At 40.8% G+C, this 18,896-nt stretch overlaps 1 protein-coding gene across 7 annotated transcripts in view; it reads left to right on the top strand.

Annotated features, from left to right (window-relative positions):
• The first annotated feature begins 5,726 nt into the window (after nucleotides 1-5,726).
• Nucleotides 5,727-18,896, top strand: part of SCUBE1 (signal peptide, CUB domain and EGF like domain containing 1) — a 302,108-nt gene continuing 288,938 nt past the window's right edge. For 6 of the 7 annotated variants that reach the window (XM_032762488.1, XM_032762487.1, XM_032762485.1 and 3 more), the window contains exons 1-2: nucleotides 5,767-5,913; nucleotides 8,735-8,857. In XM_032762488.1, coding sequence (XP_032618379.1) covers nucleotides 5,826-5,913; nucleotides 8,735-8,857 — 211 coding nt within the window. In that variant the 5' untranslated portion in view covers nucleotides 5,767-5,825. Of the gene's footprint in view, nucleotides 5,914-8,734; nucleotides 8,858-18,896 lie in introns of all 7 variants that reach the window. The other variant, XM_032762480.2, reaches the window with a different exon arrangement.

Raw genomic sequence — 18,896 nt, 5'->3', positions numbered from 1 at the left:
GGCCATTGGTTGCATAGAGATGGGAGGTTACTGTACAGCTCCCACCTGGGACATGGACTCAGCAGTGAGGCTGCACCCAACCCTTATGCAATGCAAGAACTAGGGCTGACCGAGAACAACCCAGGGCACTGCCCCTCCTTGCCACTGCCAAGTGCACCAGATGCGGGCAGGCAGGCTCAGCAAGGCAGGATCCAAGTGTGAAAGGCCTTAGTGTGGGGCAATCCAGGTGTAGGTTGAGAGGGTTCTCTCTGGGGCAATCTGGGTACAGGTGGCTCATTGAGGGATCCGGGTGCGAGGGGAGATCTGGATGCACAGATGCTTGTTGGGGGGTTCTGAGTGCAACAGTAATGGAATTCTGCAGGAGGGTCCAAGTGAAGGTGGTTGGAGCTCAGTGGGGCTGTGGGGGTGAATAGAGCTCGGCAGGGGGGTCTGGATGCTGAGGGAGTGGGGCACAGTGGGGTGAGGATCCAGATGCAGCTGATTGGAGTTTAATGTGGTGGGGACCCAGGTGCAGGTGGCTCATCAGGGTCGCCCAGGGATAGTGAGCTCACTGGGGGGTTCTGAGTGTGGGGGGGTGAAGCTCGGTGGGAGGATCTGGATGCACAAGGGTTGGGCAGATGGGGGAGCAGCTTCTTGTACAGGGATCCCTCTCCCTGCAGCTGAGGAGTGATGGGCGGAGGAAGTGGGAGGGGGGAGTTTGCAGAGTCTCCTGCAGCTGGGGGAGAAATCTGGAGATGGGTCTGACCCTGTGCAGGGGAAGAGGAAGTCCCATCCTCCAGATCCCAACCTGGACTAGCAGCTGAGCCCAGTGCAAGGGTAGGAGCCATTAGCCAAGTCTTCCCCAGTCCCTCCCCTTGCCCCACAGTGATTTACTTCTCTGACAGCTGCCCTGGGCACTCAAAACATACTGCTGGGGAGTGTCACATGATTGCTCTTGTGGCTTCCCTTTGCTTCCCCCACAGAAAATCATTTTTCTGCGGGGAAGCAAAGAAATCTGCGGGGGACATGAATTCTGCACATGCACAGTGGTGCAGAATTCTTCTAAAAGTATGTGATCTCATAAACAAATTGCTTCCCTGGAAATGAAAGGCCTGAACCAAAACCTATTGAAATAAATGGAAAAACTTACTTAGTTTAGGAGGCTTTGGCTCAAGTTCTTAAACAGGAGATGGTGGTGGTGGTGAGGGAGAAAGCATATTTGGACATACATCTTCAGTGATAGTGGAGACATGTGGGAAGTTACTCTCAAAAGGGCCAAATTCTTGTCTCTGTGAGAACACAGGCCATGTGGAGGGGACATCTGATGGCTTGAGAGGAAGAAATCATTCTCCTCAAAACTGCAGTGGTGCAAATCCACATTCCTCACTGCAGTCATTACCTACGGCTAGTGTGCCCTGTGTAACGAGAGAGATGGACAGCCAAATGTTCTGCTGTGGATTTACCATGCCAATCCCTTTGCAGAAAAATCCTCTTTGCATCAAAGTGCAGTATACACATCCTCTGTGCAAACTCTGGGAATTTGCCTCCCTCCCCTATCCTGCCCAGTACAATCATGCCGATTTAATTTAGAGACCCCCACACCACAGGATTTATTATTTATATTGCAATAGTGCCTAGAGGATATAACTGAGATTAGGTCCCCTTTGGGCTAGGCACTATACACTCCTATAGTGAAAGTCAGGCTCTACCATAAAGAGCTTTACAGTCTAAACAGACAAGATAGACACAGGGTGGGAGAGGAAACTGAAGTACAGAGAGGAGAAGTTACTTGCCCACATTCATACAAAAGGTAGGGGCAGAGCTGGGAACAGAAGCCAGGTCTCCTGACTTCCTGTTCAGTGCCCTAGCCACATGACCATCCTACCTCCCCTTACACTACATAAGACTGTTTTTTAAAATGTTCTCTGTAAATGTCAGCCATCAACAGTGGAAGAGTTGATGATATCATAAATGCTATAGTCTGCCCTCCAAAAGTGTTTCTGGAATGGTGAACATCTATAAGTTGCATCTTGGAATAAATCTGGTCCTTTCTGACCTGAAAAGTCTATGAGTCTATGTCTATTATTTATAAATTGTGATTTTATTTATGCCCCTGGCCTTGCTAGAAGAGCCTGTTTCAGAGTGAATGTTCATAAAATAGGGTTGGAGTTTTTAAAAAGAGTCAAGTCAAATAACAAGCACCTTTTTTTTTTTTACTATGGAAAAGGCCTGCAAAACTTTAGACATTTTTATGTGAAGGACTTTAGATTCTTTGTACTGTATTGACACTGGGCCAACAATTGGACTGGCTACCAGAAAATTTTATAGTCTCATAGACTTTAAGGTCAGAAGGGACCATTATGATCATCTAGTCTGACCTCCTGCACAATGCAGGCCACAGAATCTCACCCACCCACTCCTGTAACAAACCCCTAACCTATGTCTGAGTCACTGAAGTCCTCAAATTGTGGTTTGAAGACCTCAAGGTGCAGAGAATCTTCCAGCAAGTGACCCGTGACCCATGCTGCAGAGGAAGGTGAAAAACCTCCAAGGCCTCTGCCAGTCTGCCCTGGAGGAAAATTCAATTTTCAAGTAGTGTGCAAAGCACTGGGTTCCAAACTATGGTTTGTGGGCTTCCATTGATACCTGTGGCACTTGCTGGTGGTCTGTAAGCAGAAAGCTGGCTGGTGACAAGGGGCTGGCTGCTCCTCCTAGTTTCCTGATGCTATTTCACATTAGAAGAAGCTTAAGTACATTATTCCTAATATTCATTTTCCACATAAGCAACAGGGAGGTTATATGATTGTGAACAGGCAGAGGCGTATGCTGTGTGATCAAGACTGGAAGGGTTTGGATGGTTCATGAGATCCTCATTATTAAGATGTGGTCACAATATGCAAAACAAGTTTGAGAACATCTGCTATGAAAACCCAGTGTTGATTGATCTCTGGTTAACTGATAGATCACATTATTATTTGTATTATGATTGTGCCTAGGAACTTTAGTCAAGGCTCAGGACCCCTTTGTGTTAGGCACTGTACAAACACCTTTCCTCAAGTGATTCTGCCACAGGTGCAATCAGCAATCCAGTTTAAAAGAAAAGGCCTTGGCAATAGGGCATCTTCCATGAAGGATTCTCAGCTCTGGCCTGTATTCCACCCTATATGTATTCCATGAGGGATATAGTGGGATCATTGTTATTATGTTTCATTAATGCTGTATGGTCAATTCTAGGAACGTGATGCAGATTATTTGAATTGCATGAGATATTGTTTGTGAAGCATTGGAGCCAGAGAGGGAGACTGAAAAAGTAAGCCCAGTGACAAATTAGCATGGATTTAAGATAAAATATTTTTGTGTACCAGAAAAAGTAGATTACCGCAGTAGTCAAATGCAATTATTCTGCTGATTGAACAAACTTTTCCACAACTATATTCAAGACTTTAAAAGTTAATGTAGTCTCATTCTTGGACATTTCTAGTCACTTCCTTTACTGGGCAGCAAATGTTATTTGCCCTTTTGTCCCAATTAAATGTAATCTAATGAAACTGAAAGAGGAAGAGAAAGGAATTCCAACATGACAATTTCAGAAAACAGCAGTCTAGAATATTCATAAAGGAAAGGGTTTAATATTCTAGATAACCCAGTCAGTCCTTTAGTTATCAGGCAAAATTCTTATTGCAATCTCTTGGGAAATCAGAGTATTTTCCGGCAGGTTTAGAAAGTCATGGTAGCTATCTACTCAACAGTGGTAATTCATTAATGAGATTAAAATACTCCCACTACAGCATGCAAAAAATTCACTAGGTGGAGCTCTAAGGTACGAGGTAGGATCTCTTGGGACCTGCATAGAAGCAATGCTCAGTGTACCCATGGGAAGACTTCAGCAAAGAACTCACAAGTGCATCTCAAAACCTATTCACACAAAAATAAGGGATTGTAATAACAAAAATAAAACCAACCAACCCGCCAAGCAGGTAACAAGCTGTGTAAACATTCAGAAATCAAACAACTTTCTGCGGTGGCCTCTTGAACTAATGATTAGCAGTTTGACAGTAGATCATTTTCTGTAAGAAAAAGCTAGTTTGAGTAGAAAAATGATTTGTCATTTCATTACTTCATATAATGCACAAAGTGACAGGGACAGATTTTTCTGTATTTCCTTCATAAGGCTTTAAAATATTGATGCTACTCTTATGAGCAGATATATGGTGCTAAAAACAAATGCATATAATTGGAAAGAACTTGATAAAAAGGAGGCATATTAGATGATCCAAGGGTTTTTATTATTCTGAATATAATGAGAAGTCAATTTTATTTCTACCTAAAAGGTATTCTGCTTTGATTTAAAATGGTGAAAAACAAGTCTGCAGTAGCCAGTATTTCACTGGGGAGGTATCTATAAAAACCATTGATATATAATCAGCTTGAACAAGATATAGGTTTAAAGCATTTAATAATTCTTCTTAAAAAACTAATATGTACGGTTCAAAGTTTACATTTGCGAGATTACCCTTTTCGAAAGAAAGCTGCTCTGAGTGTTTGCGTTTGAAGCAAAATATTTCTCAGAGGAGAGGATGAAACTGATGTGACCTAAACAAAAGGTATCCAGCTGCATCAATTTTGGGGGGGGGGAGGAGGAGCAGAAGGAGAATGTTTTCTACTTCATGGAAATCGTCTAGAGAATAGAATATAAAACGCGAACTTGAAGTCTTCAACCTTTAGGGGACTTGAGATTGTTAGGAGCTATATTTGTTACCTGCACTGAGAAGTGACAGTTTCCCTCTCTGCAACAGAGTTGCATGAATCGATAGTTTCTGAATCACTGAAGTTTAGACTTAGTTTGTAAAACAACAGTGGTAAGAAAACTCTCGCCGTTGTGTTGGGATGGTCAAACAAATCGAGATCAATTTCCTCGCTATTCTGTCTGTCTGTACCAGAGCCCTAGAATTCTGTTAAAATGTGATGGAAATTTAGTGGTTGGTAATGACCCGAGGCAAGTGGAAAAGACAACACTAAGGGTTAGATGAGGCTAAGGGAGGCAAAGGGGACAAAAAAAAGTTTTCTTCTAGTCTGAGCCCGGGAAAGGGGGGGGGGAGAATCCCTCTTATTGGTTGTCAAGGAGATCTGCTGTTGGGTTTGTTGGACTGTCTGTCTTCAAAGCCTCCTGCCTTTACTTTGAGAGGAGCCATTTCTTTGCAATGCAGGCAGTCACTGAAACCCTCTGAGGGGGCACAGGCTGAGTAGCCACAAGAACATTTAAGGCTCCTTAAGGACTTCCGACGTACCTGAGACTCTTGTAGCAGATGTGATGTGGGAAGCTTTCTACAGCACGAAAGGGCCGGGAGAGGAAGGGGCAGAAGTGTGTGTGTGGAGGGGGTGTTATTTCACTAAGAAAAGCCTCCCTCCCACCAGATCTAAGTGAAAAGGAAAAAAATAAGCCTTTCCACGGAGCGTCCCCACTGTATAATACTGAAAAATGACTCGTGGCAATGAAACTAGTCACCCCCAGCCCCATCCTGTGTGCTTCTTACCTGTGGGAATGAGTACAAGGTAGCAAGGACAAGTGGGGGAATACAAATCTCTCCTAAAAGGCTCTATAACGAGTTCAATTCCTTCCACCAGCGGCCCCTCCCCTCTGCTGCCTTTCCACCTCCCCCTCCCCTCTCTCCAGAGCCCGAGGAGGGATTGGCAATTTCTCCCCGTCTGTCCCGCCCACCCCCTGGGTTCCTCTGCGAATCAGCGGGATGCTGTCAGCGCGTCAGTTTCTCCGGCTCCCCTCTGCCAGTCCCAAGCGCGTCTCTTATCAAAGAAACACACCAACTGCATTGAATCATATCATTATCATGGGGACTGTTTGTTTTTCATGGCACTTTTGTTTGTTTTTCGCTCTCTTATTTACTGGCAGGTTTGCGGGAGGCAATGGGGTCCCAGGTAAGAGAGATCTTTCATCTACTCCTCTTTCTTTAGACTCGGGTTGTGGAAAGCAATTGCTGATGAAGGGACTGTATTTCTTCTCCTTCTGGAAAGGTGTTGGGAAGGAGGGAGGAATAGACCTATTTTGATTTTGCTGCTAATGTTGCGAAGGGCTTTAAAGTTGCTGTGGGGAGAAGTGGCTCTCTGTGTTTGATGCTCTTATATTCAAAGAGACGTTTTTGGAAGGATTGTTTTTAAAGTTACTTCCCATAAGTACTTGTGAAAATAGATAACTGGTGCAAATAAACTTGTGTTCTGTGCAAGGGGAAGGTTAGATATAGTATGTTTTAAAGTTTCCCGAATCTTTCCATCAACCTAAAGACCCGATATTACCCTCCTCTTATCTTATACCTTTTAAATAGCCCCCCCCCCCCAATAGAAACTTCGCTACTTGTAAAATCTCTCCATAGAAATGCTGTAAACCAGTGAGGGTTTACACGGTTTGTTGGTAAAGATGTATATAGCTCTTGAAGTTTGATTTAAAAAAAAAACCTTAAGGTGGGATTTTTTAATCTCTTCTCCCAAAATATAAAGGGATTGATGAAGCAAAATGCACGATACCTTTGTACAAATTGTTGTAGCCCAAGAAAGACAACGTGAAATTAGTAGCAGGGGAAAAGCTCATAATTGGTTTTGCCCTTTTCATTTGACTCATTGGCATTCACGCCTGACTCCCAGACATCTTCTGGTTGCTGCGAAATGTCCCCCTTGGCTCAATGCAGTTTGAATTTTTGACGGCATTATAAAGAGCCCAGCTGTCACTTTTGCTGATCTTGACGGGAGATGGGTGCCAGTTTGAGTCAAAAATATGAACCAGGGCATTTAAAAAAATCGTTCTTCTTTTTGTGCTTGACTGAATCTGTGCCTGATCTGAGCAAAATACCCTCAGCCCCCTTCACCAAGTGAATTCACGTAAATCACAGCTAGATCAGAACTGGCTCAGCAGCTAAAATAAACGAAAGGGAAAGAAAGAAGGAACCCGATTACAGCAGCCCTGCGTTTCTCAAGGAGGCACAATACTCAGCGTTCGAGAGGGGAAAAAAAACTTTTTTCTTCCTATTCCTTAAAAAAAAAAAATCCAGATTCCTTGTTGTTTGCTTGTTCAGATTCTTAAAGGAAAGCGAAGGTGCACCCTGAAAGCAATTCTGTCCTTTATCCCCCCTCTTTGCAAAGTTCTCTGATGTGTGCAATATCTGATTATTCGCCTCCCTCCAAATAGCCCCTCCTGTCCCCGGTGACTTTGAAGGATCCTTGTTTCATCACTGGAGATGGCTGAGTGAGCATTTCTGAAACAATTAGCGTTAGGATTTCAAGCTAACAATACAACTGTTTTCACTTTACTGCACCTTTTCTGAGGATCTGTTAATCTAAATGGGATGAAATAAACTGCACATGGATGTCACTGGATTCCTTCTTTCCCTCCCCCCCCCCCCGCGTTACTTTAAAAGCATAAATCCTAGCTTCACTTTATCGTGCTTTAACTGTTATCCAGATAATAAAATATTACTCCTGATCAGAGGGCTCCCTCTACGTGTGTGTGTGTGTAGCTAGAGAGCTCCAGATGTGCCTACTGCATTAAATTGTGAGGAAATCCATTTGAAATGTATTCCCACTAAGGGGGATTTTCCTTATTGACATTAAGACAGCAATCAATAGCCCATGGCCACTTTTTTCCTTTAGCGCTGAGGCTTTGGAGGGCCAGTCTCCCACAGAAACTGACATTCTTCCAAAGGGTCTGTCCTTTCCCTCCCCCTTGGCAACTTCATTGCCTCTTCTCAGTCACTTCATGCATTCAACTACAGTAGATGGAGAAAGGAGGAAGTGTGTGTAGGTTGCACTGGATTTTTAATTTTCCCATGTACATCCGCAGAACGTCAGTGAAAAGAGTTAGCTTATCTTTATATGTTCACTTCATTAACATTCCCTTCTTCTCAACCCATTCTCTCCCTCCCCCCCCCAAAAAAATATCTAAGGAGAAAACCAGTGCTCATCCTTGGGGGAAGGTTACTTTTTTTTTTTAAGCAATCTTGTATCCTTGTTTTAAAAGTCTGCACACCATTAAAGACTCTGAAAAGAGAACGTTCAGAAAGGTTGATCATGCAGCTTCTTTTAAATTAGTTTTGGGGTGTATATATACATTTACTGCAGGTTACTTTTCTCCCCACAAATTTCCGGAGTTCCCTGTGCTTTCCCATTCATTGTTGGGTGGTGGATTTTTTTTTCTTTGGGCCCCTTAATAAAAAAGGATTAATGTAGTTTGACTCTAGAAATATTTTTCTCATTGCTCTGCTAAGATAGTTTATTTAAACTGATATCTGTCTTTCTAAATTAGAAATATATGTTTCCTGGCAAAATCCAAATTTCCCTTTCCGGGTCACTTAAATCATTTCTTATTTTGATTAGACAGACTAATAGAGTTGGTTAAAATTAGCGTGTACATTTTTCCAGTGTGAATCTACACTATAGGCTGTGTAGATACAAAACTTCTAACACATGCAAATAATTTGTTTTCTAATGCATGTGTAGGATTTTTTGAGCCTTTAAACTTTTGTGGAGGAATAAAACTAGCTTTAGAGAATTAAAGCTTGGAATATTTTTATACAAGCAAAAAAAGAACAGCAGCAACAATAACCAAATTAAATAAACTCCTCTGTTCATAGTGAGACTCAGAAGGCAGTCAGCTAAACAGCTTTTTCAGCTGGAGTTTCCATGTAAAGGGTTTTCTGATTTCTCACTATTGAGATCTTATATCTCTCATGTGTTCATTCTGTGGTTACAGATGCTGATGAATGTACCGAAGGGACAGACGACTGCCACATTGATGCAATATGTCAAAATACACCTAAATCCTACAAATGCATCTGTAAACCGGGTTATAAAGGAGAAGGGAAACAATGTGAAGGTAAGGATAGCTCCTCTTGCTTTTCTCTTCCCCTCCTTTCTTATTTGTTTGCTCTGTAAACGCTTCTGTAAATAGCTGAATTCCTCAAACGATTAATATAGATTTACAGCTGCTTAACCTCAAATCTTGGTGTTTATTGGCATGCATCCCCTGCTGCTTCTGCTAATTGTTCTGCTTCAACAACATAATGTCCTGCAGTCCGCTTTAAATATAAAACCAGAGGAATTCGTCTTCTATCAAAGCCAGTCCGGTTTTAAACAAAAATCTTCCGAGAAGAGTACGGGGGTGTTTAGTTTTCAGTGTTTAAAAAGGTCCAATTCAAATCACGTGATCATAACCCTGGTGGAGAGGGCTCTGAGCCCGGAACACTCCAAACAGTTTTAGCTGGTACTAAGCAGTGACCCTGAACTGCTGTGTGTGGTTACCAGGGAATGGGGTGGGGGGGTGGGGTGGGGAGGAGAGTAGATCTCTAGACCTTCCTTTCTAATTCTCATATCACACAAATCAGTGATGGGAAAGACAGTTTATGAAGTACTTGTTATTTCTCTTTAAAATTCCCCACAGTTAAAGACCAGTAGTAACATATGATGCGGTGCTGAACCATTGGGCCATATACTCCAGTGTCCCATTGCTGGTAGTGACCAGTACCAGATGTTTCAGAGGAAGATGCAAAAAACTGTAGGCAGTCATGGGCTAACCTGTTTCTCCATCCTCCCCTCAAAGGTTTCCTCCTAATCCCTAATAGTTAGACATTGGCATAAACCTTGAAAAGTCCCAGTTCATATATCTTCCAAAGCTCTTTTTTACATATTTACTATTATAGCTCTGCGTGATCTTGTTATCCAGGTAGGTATCCAAAGCTTTTTATTTAATGCTCATAAGCTTTTTGGGCTCAATGATATCTTGGGATGAGTTCCGCAGGCACACTGTATATCATGTGACACAAATATTTTTTCTTGTTGGCTTTGAATTTGCTACCTTTCATTTTCATTGAGTGTCCCCTTGTTCTTGTGTAAATGACAAATTCTCTCTCCCTCTCTGAATTACAATGATTAAAAAGTTTGGGTAGGAAACCCAGTTTTTCAGCTCTCCCTACATTTGATTTACTGATGTTATCAAGAGACTATAAACCTTCCTGAGTTTCTGGACCCTCACCAGGAGCCTGATCCAGCCCCCACTGAAGTCAGTGGAAGATCTATGATGGATTTCCATAGGACAAGAACTGTAACTGAGCAAAAAACCAAAAACTTCGGGAGGCTCTTAAAGTGATGTGTATATAAAGTGACTGTGTATGTCTGGAACATCTTCCCTACTTGATCTGTGCAAAGCTATAAAATTAGCCTTTTTTAAAGCCCATTTTTTATTTCAAGGGGCCTTTGGCATGCCATTGGGTTTATTGTATTTATACTGACTTTAATGGTGGCTTTACTTTCATCTTTAAGTCAATCCATTCTAAGTGTCTAGTGTATTTTGATAGGCATTATATAAATTAATATTTCAAATGTTATAAATTTCATCTTGTCTTTTGCACTTCACCAGAAAGATCATTCTTTGTTAGCACCCCAGGATGCAAGGGTTTCTGTTTTTTTGTTTTTTTTCCACTTGTAGATGCTTAGCAGTGATATAAATTCCCTTCCAAATCTATATGTTTTTCTAGTGCAGTCTGCAATTTTTTTCAAAATGTTTAGTGCAGTATACTGCCAGTCCATTAATAAGATTAAAGACCTAAAAATGACTTTGCTGAAGTCCACAAAAATTTGAAACCTCATATTATTCTCACTAGACTCCAAAATGTTTGTTCAAGTGCCCTCATAAAGCATTTTTGTGGTTATCATATTTTTCTGTCTTGGGCTTAAATTGACAGAAGTAAATTCCTACTGTCCACCTCTTGGTGCTGTAGTGTCTCTGAATGGCTGTTTGTTGGAAGCCAGAGGTTTTTTTTTTCTTGCAAATAGATTGAGAGAATATTTATGCAGCTCCATTTTTCTCCCCCATTCTTATCTTCCACACAATGAGTTCTATACTTAGAGAAAACCTAATTAAGGCCATTGCTAAAAAAGATGTGATCTCCTTAGCATTGATCCTTGTTGCTGTACTGGCTTTCCACATCAAACATTTCCTTAAGCATTAACTACTCATATTTTAGATGTTGATCTGTGTTTAATGGTTGATCTGGCTGATATTCATATTTATTTAATGCATATATTTTTCTTTGCCCGACTTACCTTGGCTCATTTAAAAAAGACAGCTCTGTGAGTAGTAAAGTACAGATTTCCCTGCAAAATTGTGTACAAAATGGAATTTGTATGGCTAATTTTAAACTCCAGTATTTGATGGTATTTAGCATCTGTCAAAGTTGATAAGTAAAGTAGGCAAGGCAAATTTGGACATGTTCTGCATGGATGTTAAGTTGTTGGTTAATTCAAGTAAATTAATGTAAACTCTCTAAAATGTAATACCAGAGATTATGTACTGTGTGTGATATATAACCTTAGCTTCTACTAATGTTATGTGGATTGTTACGGTAAGAACATTGCAGCAGTTTTATATCCATCTTAAGTTCTTGTCTGATAGAAAATTTTGTTTGGGTTAGGGGCACAATTTGACATATTTCAAATGCTTTCCTTCCTCAAACTTACCAATTCTTAAAATGCCTGGAGGTTTATTTTATAATACTCGTATAACTCCTCTCAATTTGATGAGCTCAAATCACTTTACAATCATCCATTAATAAAGTTCCACAGGACCCTGATAAGGTGGGTGAATATCATTGTGCCTTTTTTAATAGATAAATATACTTGGGTCAGGGGTTGTCAAACTGGGGGTCAGGACCCCTCAGGGGGTTGTGTGGTTATTGCATGGGGGGTCACAAGCTGTCAGCCTCCACCTCAAACCCTGCTTTTCCTCCAGCATTTATAATGGTATTAAATATATTTTAAAAGTGTTTTTAATGCATAAGGGGGGGGGTCACACTCAGAGGCTTGCTATGTGAAAGGAGTCACCAGTACAAAAGTTTTGAGAACCACTGACTTAAGTAGAGGGAGGTTAAGGTAAGGTCACACAGCAACTCAGTGGCAAAGCTAAGATCTACCTCCCAGTCTGCTATGCAGCAAGAATAAATTAATTTTGCATCTTGATGTCAAACATACAAAAAATGCAGAGAAAAACAGAGCAACAGCATTGATTGTCTTGTAGTAATGTATTATATAACAAATACTGCCAGTAGCCAAACTCTTGAAAGCTATTTTGTAAGATACATGCGGTTATGCCTGTGATAACAAAGATAATTCTCCCAGTGAAATATGCCAAATAATAATATCTACAGTGTCAAAGTCAGAACCGAACAATTAATTATTCTGACTCTTTTTATACCAGAGTTCTTCCAAATGGTTTTGATCTACTGAAATTTATTACCTATGAAAACAAGAGGTCATTTTGAAAGATAACGTTGCCTCACTAAGTGTACATTACAAATGCCAATGAGAACCAACATATATGTTGCTTAACTTCTTAAAAAAATTCAACACAGGGTAACCCTTTGATAGTGAAATTGCTTTCTCCATTGAACCAGATTTTACAAAATAAACTGGGGTTCCCCATAACGAGAACTGCAGCTCACATGCTGTAATGAACTGAAACAAATCAAGATTTGTAAACCATAAACAGAGGTCACTAAAATTGTTAAATATACTGTAAATGGGTTACACTATACATGGTAACATTTTTTCCTAGGGCCTGCCTTAGTTATTTTTTTGAGTCAAAGGAAATAACATTTTTGGGAACAGGGCAGGGATTGAAAACATACTTGATTTATGTATTTATAAAATTGGTCAGACACCCATGTTGTCTACACAAAAAAAAACAAACTCACAAATCTGGACATATTTGTGTACTTTTTGAAATCTAGTCAATCATTTTAAAATAAAAAGGTGGGATCTGAATGTTAATACTTGCCTCTTCTGCTGTAGGAAAAGTGGAGCCCAGTTTCTTGTGCCAGAATCTATGCATTTGTTGCTACTCTATAAACAAAAGGGCTGGAATAAGTTTACAGGTATAGAAACACCCTCTTGGGAACCTGAAGTCATCTTTTAGCAATTAGAGTGAAACAGTAACTTTTCCTGCTGATCATTAATTTCTCTGGGTAGGGATCTCTTGTCTGTACAGAGCTCCTCTAAACTTTGATTTTCCGTGAACCTCAGTTGACTGGGCTTCTCTGACTGTCCAAGTTTTCCCAATAAAGAGGAAAGGTCCCCCAATCCCTCTATGTCTCTCACCCTCTTTTGTTCTCCCTAGTTTCGCATTTTCTGCTCCCACCCATGCTCCTGCGGCTTTACCAGATACGAAGACAGGAGCCACAAAGAGCAGTTCCTATGCCCTGGTCCAGTCTGCAACTTTGCATCCCCTTTAAACAAACTGTTTAAGGTGTTTAAATATGCTTCTAGGATCCAAATATCAAATGATATGTTAATAACCACAAGTACCAGAACTGTGGCCTTATTCTTCTATTGTCAGAAGCCACTTCCTTTCTTTATAGAAATGTCACTTTCAACATTTTAAAATGGCATTAAACATATATACTTTGTGTGTGTGTGTGTGTGTTTAATTGTATGGAGCAACTGTCAAGCTCCAATCCCATCGCTAGAATTGCTAGTATCCATTTTGGACACTATTGACATTTCCCACTGGCAGAAAAAATACCGTATGCCATGGAAAACGTCATTGGTTGCAAGGGTCCTCTAGAGCTAGTGTCTCCACTTGAGGGCCCCATACTTGATAGCATATCTGTCCTAAATGGTCATGGGAAGATATTTGTCTTTATGATATCAGTGCCTGGGAGTTAAACTTTCTGACACTTATAATCAGTATTTCAAGATAATCTCCTGAAGGCTGTGCCTGTAGTGACTTTTATCTGATAGCCCATTGAATTGCTTGATCCTATAGCTTACCTTTGTGCTCAACCCTTCCCTTCAGGTTGGTATTCTAGTTACCTTCACAGCTTGAAGGCCATCACAAGGCCATCAGTTGCACCTGTTCTTCTTTTGGGTTTCATCTTCTATTCAGAATCCTGTCTTCTACAATGTAAATTAGGTCATATTGGGAGGATGTGAGTCTTCCTGAGAGGAAGCTGTCAAGGCTAATTCCCCACTCTGGCACTCCAAGTGTAGAAGGTGGGGGCCCGCAAAGATTCTAAAAATTAATACTGGCCACTCCATGCTTGTATTAAACTCCCAAGGTTACACCTTTTCTCTGACCTTGAATGGGTAGATGCTGCAACCACCCAAGTGCAGAACACCTTTGAGAGCCCAGGAAGATGCACTTCGGAATTACTTCCTTTGAGGTACCCTCACACCCTTTCATCCTCCCCCTCCAGGAAAGAGCTGAGAAAGAAAAACAAAGGAAATCAGCTGTTGCCACCGGCTAGTTAAACAACATGTGCACAAACCTCTTAGGACACACAAATCCAATTCTGTTCTTAAAAAAGGTTAATTTTATTAATTAAAAAAAAGAAAATAAATACATCTGGAAACTCAGTCTATTTCTAGATTTTAAAAAAAACTACACAAATTAAGCACCTGGAATAGCTTTCTTGATGTTCAGCTTAAAGGTTACAAGCAAAGCAAAACAAAAGCACCTGGGGTTAGCACAGAGGAATCCACAAGTCATAAAGAAATAAAAGGGATAAACCTAATAACACCCTCCTAAACATTTCCTGAGCTACTTACGTATCTGGGGTTTTAAATGAGTAGTTCTAGGTATGATCTGATGATTTTTTTCATACCTGGCCCAAACTTCTTACAGCATAACTCTGCCCTGTCTTCCTCTCTCTGGAGAACAAAAGACAGATAGACAAAGGGGAAGTTTTTTCTCAATTTTAAAAAGCTCTAGCCTTCCCATTGGCTCTTTTGGTTAGGTGCCCACTCACTTTTTTACCTATGCATAGCAGTGAGACTTTTCACCCTTTACAGGTGAAGCAAGTAGAGAACAGCTACTAATTGGGATTTAATAGCTAACTGGCTGGCTGGGTGTCCATAAAAGGGAGCTACTCTTCCCCCCCCTTCATTTATCACAGAAAGTCACTAAGACTTTCTCATGATTTGAAAAGCTCTGCTCTGAGCTTTCTGACGTGCAATAAGCTTTTCCTCTTGCTGCTGAGTTTCTACTCTTTTCCACAGTGACTTCATAGTCTCTCATCAGCTGTTCTTATCATTGGTCTACCTAGTTGGCCTGACTTTTAAATTTTTTTACTTCATACAGAATAAAAAAAAAGTGTCAATGGTAGTTCTGTGGTTGGCACATGTACTTTTCAATTAACATAATCCTTCAAATGTAAATGTTGTTCTTTTTGGTAATGTTCATAATGCTGCTGATAGTTTTCTTGCTGGTGGTAGGTAGTGCAACATGAGCTTTGTGTCTCATTATCATTGCAAAATCTCTTGAATAGTTGATTCTCAAGTTCTCACTTACGGGTCTTCTCAGGAAACCCAAATTGAAGGATAAAGTCTCTGAATAGTCAGTCAGCAGCTGTTGTATCTGATTGATTGTTGGACAGACCTGATTTATTATACACTACAATGTACTTGTAGTCCCCTCCTTTCTAACATATACATGTCAGTGCAGATGAGCTAGCAGAGGATAGTGGTGGTAATATTCTGCAAGGGGGGCTTTTTCTGAATTGTTCCCCATTAAATAACTGACACATTGCTAATATACTCTAGTTCTTCATTTGTGGCTAATAGAATAGCTTTTGTGCTGAATGAAATTTTATTTATCGTGTCACAGTAGAAACCTTAAGGCCCCAACCAATATTGTGGCTCCATTGTACTAGTCGTTGTACAACCAGGTGCATGAGATGATTCCTGCCTCAAAGAGCGCACACATTCACTCCTGAGATGTCCCTTATTCTCATACAAAAGTTTATAGAGTTCTGGTAGCACAATATGGATGTTTTATTTGGTTTTTGGGGGGAGGAGTAGGTTTGAATTCTTCCTCAATCTTAAATCAGACTCATTCTTGAATCAAGAGCCTCACAGCTGAGGTCTGCTACTGTTTGTGTCCTACTAAGTGCTTACTTTCTGCCTTTCCACTCAATTACTCATCTCAGTGAGGATTTAGGGTTCTGTAGGGTTTCTTACCCTGTGTTACTTTGAGCACCTATTGCCTGAAGGAAGGGTGTCAGGGGGAGAGGATCATCTCCCACTGCTGTCTGGACATGTCTGGAATAAGGATCTGGTATACTTTCTCCACAAGCTGGGATTGTCTACTGGTCACCCATGGCCATTGTATTGACCCCAAGTATAGGTTATCCATATACAGAGAAAGAACCCGCATTGATGTTGTTTTCCCAGGCTTATGATGAAATTGAAATCTTTAATTCTGACACCCATCAGTAGCGTGGGGCATTTAGCTTTGTCATAGTCATTGCCTTTCAATATAGGCAGAAAAGTGTAGAGCACAGTACAGATAGAGCCTAAACTGTTCATTAAGAATCTGCTTTAAAGTGGAGAATTCTGATTTCCTGGAATGCACATGGCAGTACAATTCCTACCTGGATAAATGTTTGTGATCCAAAGGCTATTATGTGCAATTTATCCTCATGCTGCTGATACAATAATGTCCCTCGCCCTTTAACCAACACAATGCTTAAAATAAATGGTTGGCTGAATTCTGACAGGGTCACAAACGGAGTAAATAAACTGTTCATATGCATTTCCAATGCCTCTTGGTGGATTTCTGGGCAGGACGCAAGTGGAAAGTTTCTTGTTCCCCTGTTCATTAGGTCCTTTTTAAAATGGTCTCAGTAAGGATTTAGCAATTGAAGAAATATTTAATGAACCCTCAGGAAATCAGTTAGCTTTTTGTATTTCATGGAATATTTCTGATCTCTTGTATTCAGACTTTGAATGGTGGTGGCCATATGTCAACTGTAAGCTCCATACCCTTATCTTGAAATTAACCTTCCCAGCTACCAGAGCTCTCTCTTTTGAGGTGATCATGGTGACCATTTTTAATTTTACCCCATAGGTTTGCAATCTCTCAAGCACTTTTTAAAAATATTTTCCATGTACTGCTTAAAACCCTTGCTGTACATCAGGATACCATCTAAAAATAGCTCTCTATATTATCCATGCAGTACTAGACAGCCGCTGCTTGCATTGGTCAATCCAATGGCAATACAGAGATTCACTCATAGTTCTCATTTCCCAGGTCCTGTGTTGATACCTCATTCTGTGTAGTGTGTTTCACTGCCACAGAAGGAAGAGTCGTCACAATGACTTCTGGGACCCCCTTGAATAGAATGATGTTGCGGCCTTTTCCCAGGACCCCAAGGTTGTTCCATCAATCCACTCTCAGCAGATACTTGGTATTGGACCATCTTTAGCAATGACACCACCTGATGTGGTAACACTGCTGTTGTTCTCTAGTTTCTGAAACATTAGGCATTCCTTCTTGCCTGTTTATGCTTTGTATTTTCTGGCTGCCTTGGCATTGCTTTGGCTGGCTGCTTCAATCTGCTGAAAAGGCTCTGCCCCAGTGAATCCCCTTTGGTTCTTGATCCATCTCATTACAATAGATAAGGCTCATATCCTCAAGCAAGGTTCATCCTCTGGGACCTTCAAAATATTGCCTCATTTCAGCCTCAATATTATCACTGCATAGCCTTGTCATTATTGCCTGTAAACATTTGCTTTAGGTAATACTTGGCTTGGTCAGATGCAGACACAATATGCTTCTGCAGCTCCTTCCAGCAAATTAAAAAATCCAAAAGGGTTTCTCTGGGTTGCTGAACAGCTCTGGTCACATGTTATTAAAAATCGTCTACATCCTTTTTCTATGTATTGTGTCTTGAAAATCTGCTGCAGATAAGACTGAGCATGTATTTTCCCTGTAAGTATGCAGTTTCAGTCCTAAATTTATAACCTTTATTATAGGTTTCTTAGTCTCTATACCCTTTCGTAACCTGGTCTTGGTTTGGTGCTTGAAGCTATAATAACTGATCTGGCTGTACAATAATCCTGAGCTCCCTTGGGAACACCAAGGTACTGAAGTTGCTGTACCTGTAGTTTTACAGTTGCAGGTCTTCTAATACATTACTGTATACCACTTCTTTTAGAATTGCCAAGTAAGACATTAATAGCGTGTGTCTTATTTTGGCATCACTCCAGAATTATGGCTCTCTTGCCAGACCAGATCCCCTATATCAGAGATAACTGTTGTCTATTTTGGTCAAATAGATTTGCAGCTAGCCAGTTATTCACAGACATGGGAGATGATGGAATATCCCTAACTTTATGGTGCTTTTCCCTCTAAGTATTAAATTCTCCTATCATTACTCACATTGAGTAGTGCCTTATTCTGTGAGCAGCTCCATTGATTTCAGTGAGAGCTACTTCCAGAATGAAGTAGTACTCAATATTAGTAAGTGTATGAGAATGTAGCCCTGAGTGATCAGCTGCCCATCTTATCTGAGCACAATAACTCTGGCTTCTTCCTTCTGCTAGTCCCTGTTGATTTCAGAACTTCATGTATATCTCTTGTTTTAAGCTAAAGAAAAGGTATCTCAGTATCTGACTATAAGGTTTCCTGTTCCTCTGCATTTTTTTTTTCTCTATCTTGCACAGACTTCCACAAGTGTCTACCTTCCAGATTTTCCATGAGATGAATCTCATGGGAATTTCATGAGATTACTGGAGGTTGGAAGGAACATACAAGCACAGAAATGCTCTTTTGAGAATCTTAATGGACTTCATTACAGTGCAACTGAAACAGCTACTTATGGTAATTTTTTTCCTGCTGTTCCTTTAATTCTTTGAGCAGGGCTCTCCTTCCTGCACAGGGTTCATTTGAACCTTCAATTTACTCTTTAGGATTGAGCTATTTTGACTGTGCCACGGTTTATTCAGTAAAAGGGTGTGCCTCCCTTTTATTTATTTTCAGGTCCTCTTTCCTGCCCGCAACATATTCTTCCTACAACAGAGCACCACCGTGGTCTGCCAGATGGGTGCTACCATGAACAGCTCCCCCAGTGGCCTATTTTGGA

The sequence above is a fragment of the Chelonoidis abingdonii genome, chromosome 1, assembly GCF_003597395.2.
Source record: "Chelonoidis abingdonii isolate Lonesome George chromosome 1, CheloAbing_2.0, whole genome shotgun sequence".
Classification (NCBI taxonomy): domain Eukaryota; kingdom Metazoa; phylum Chordata; order Testudines; family Testudinidae; genus Chelonoidis; species Chelonoidis abingdonii.
This window is presented reverse-complemented; position numbering and strand designations above follow the sequence as displayed.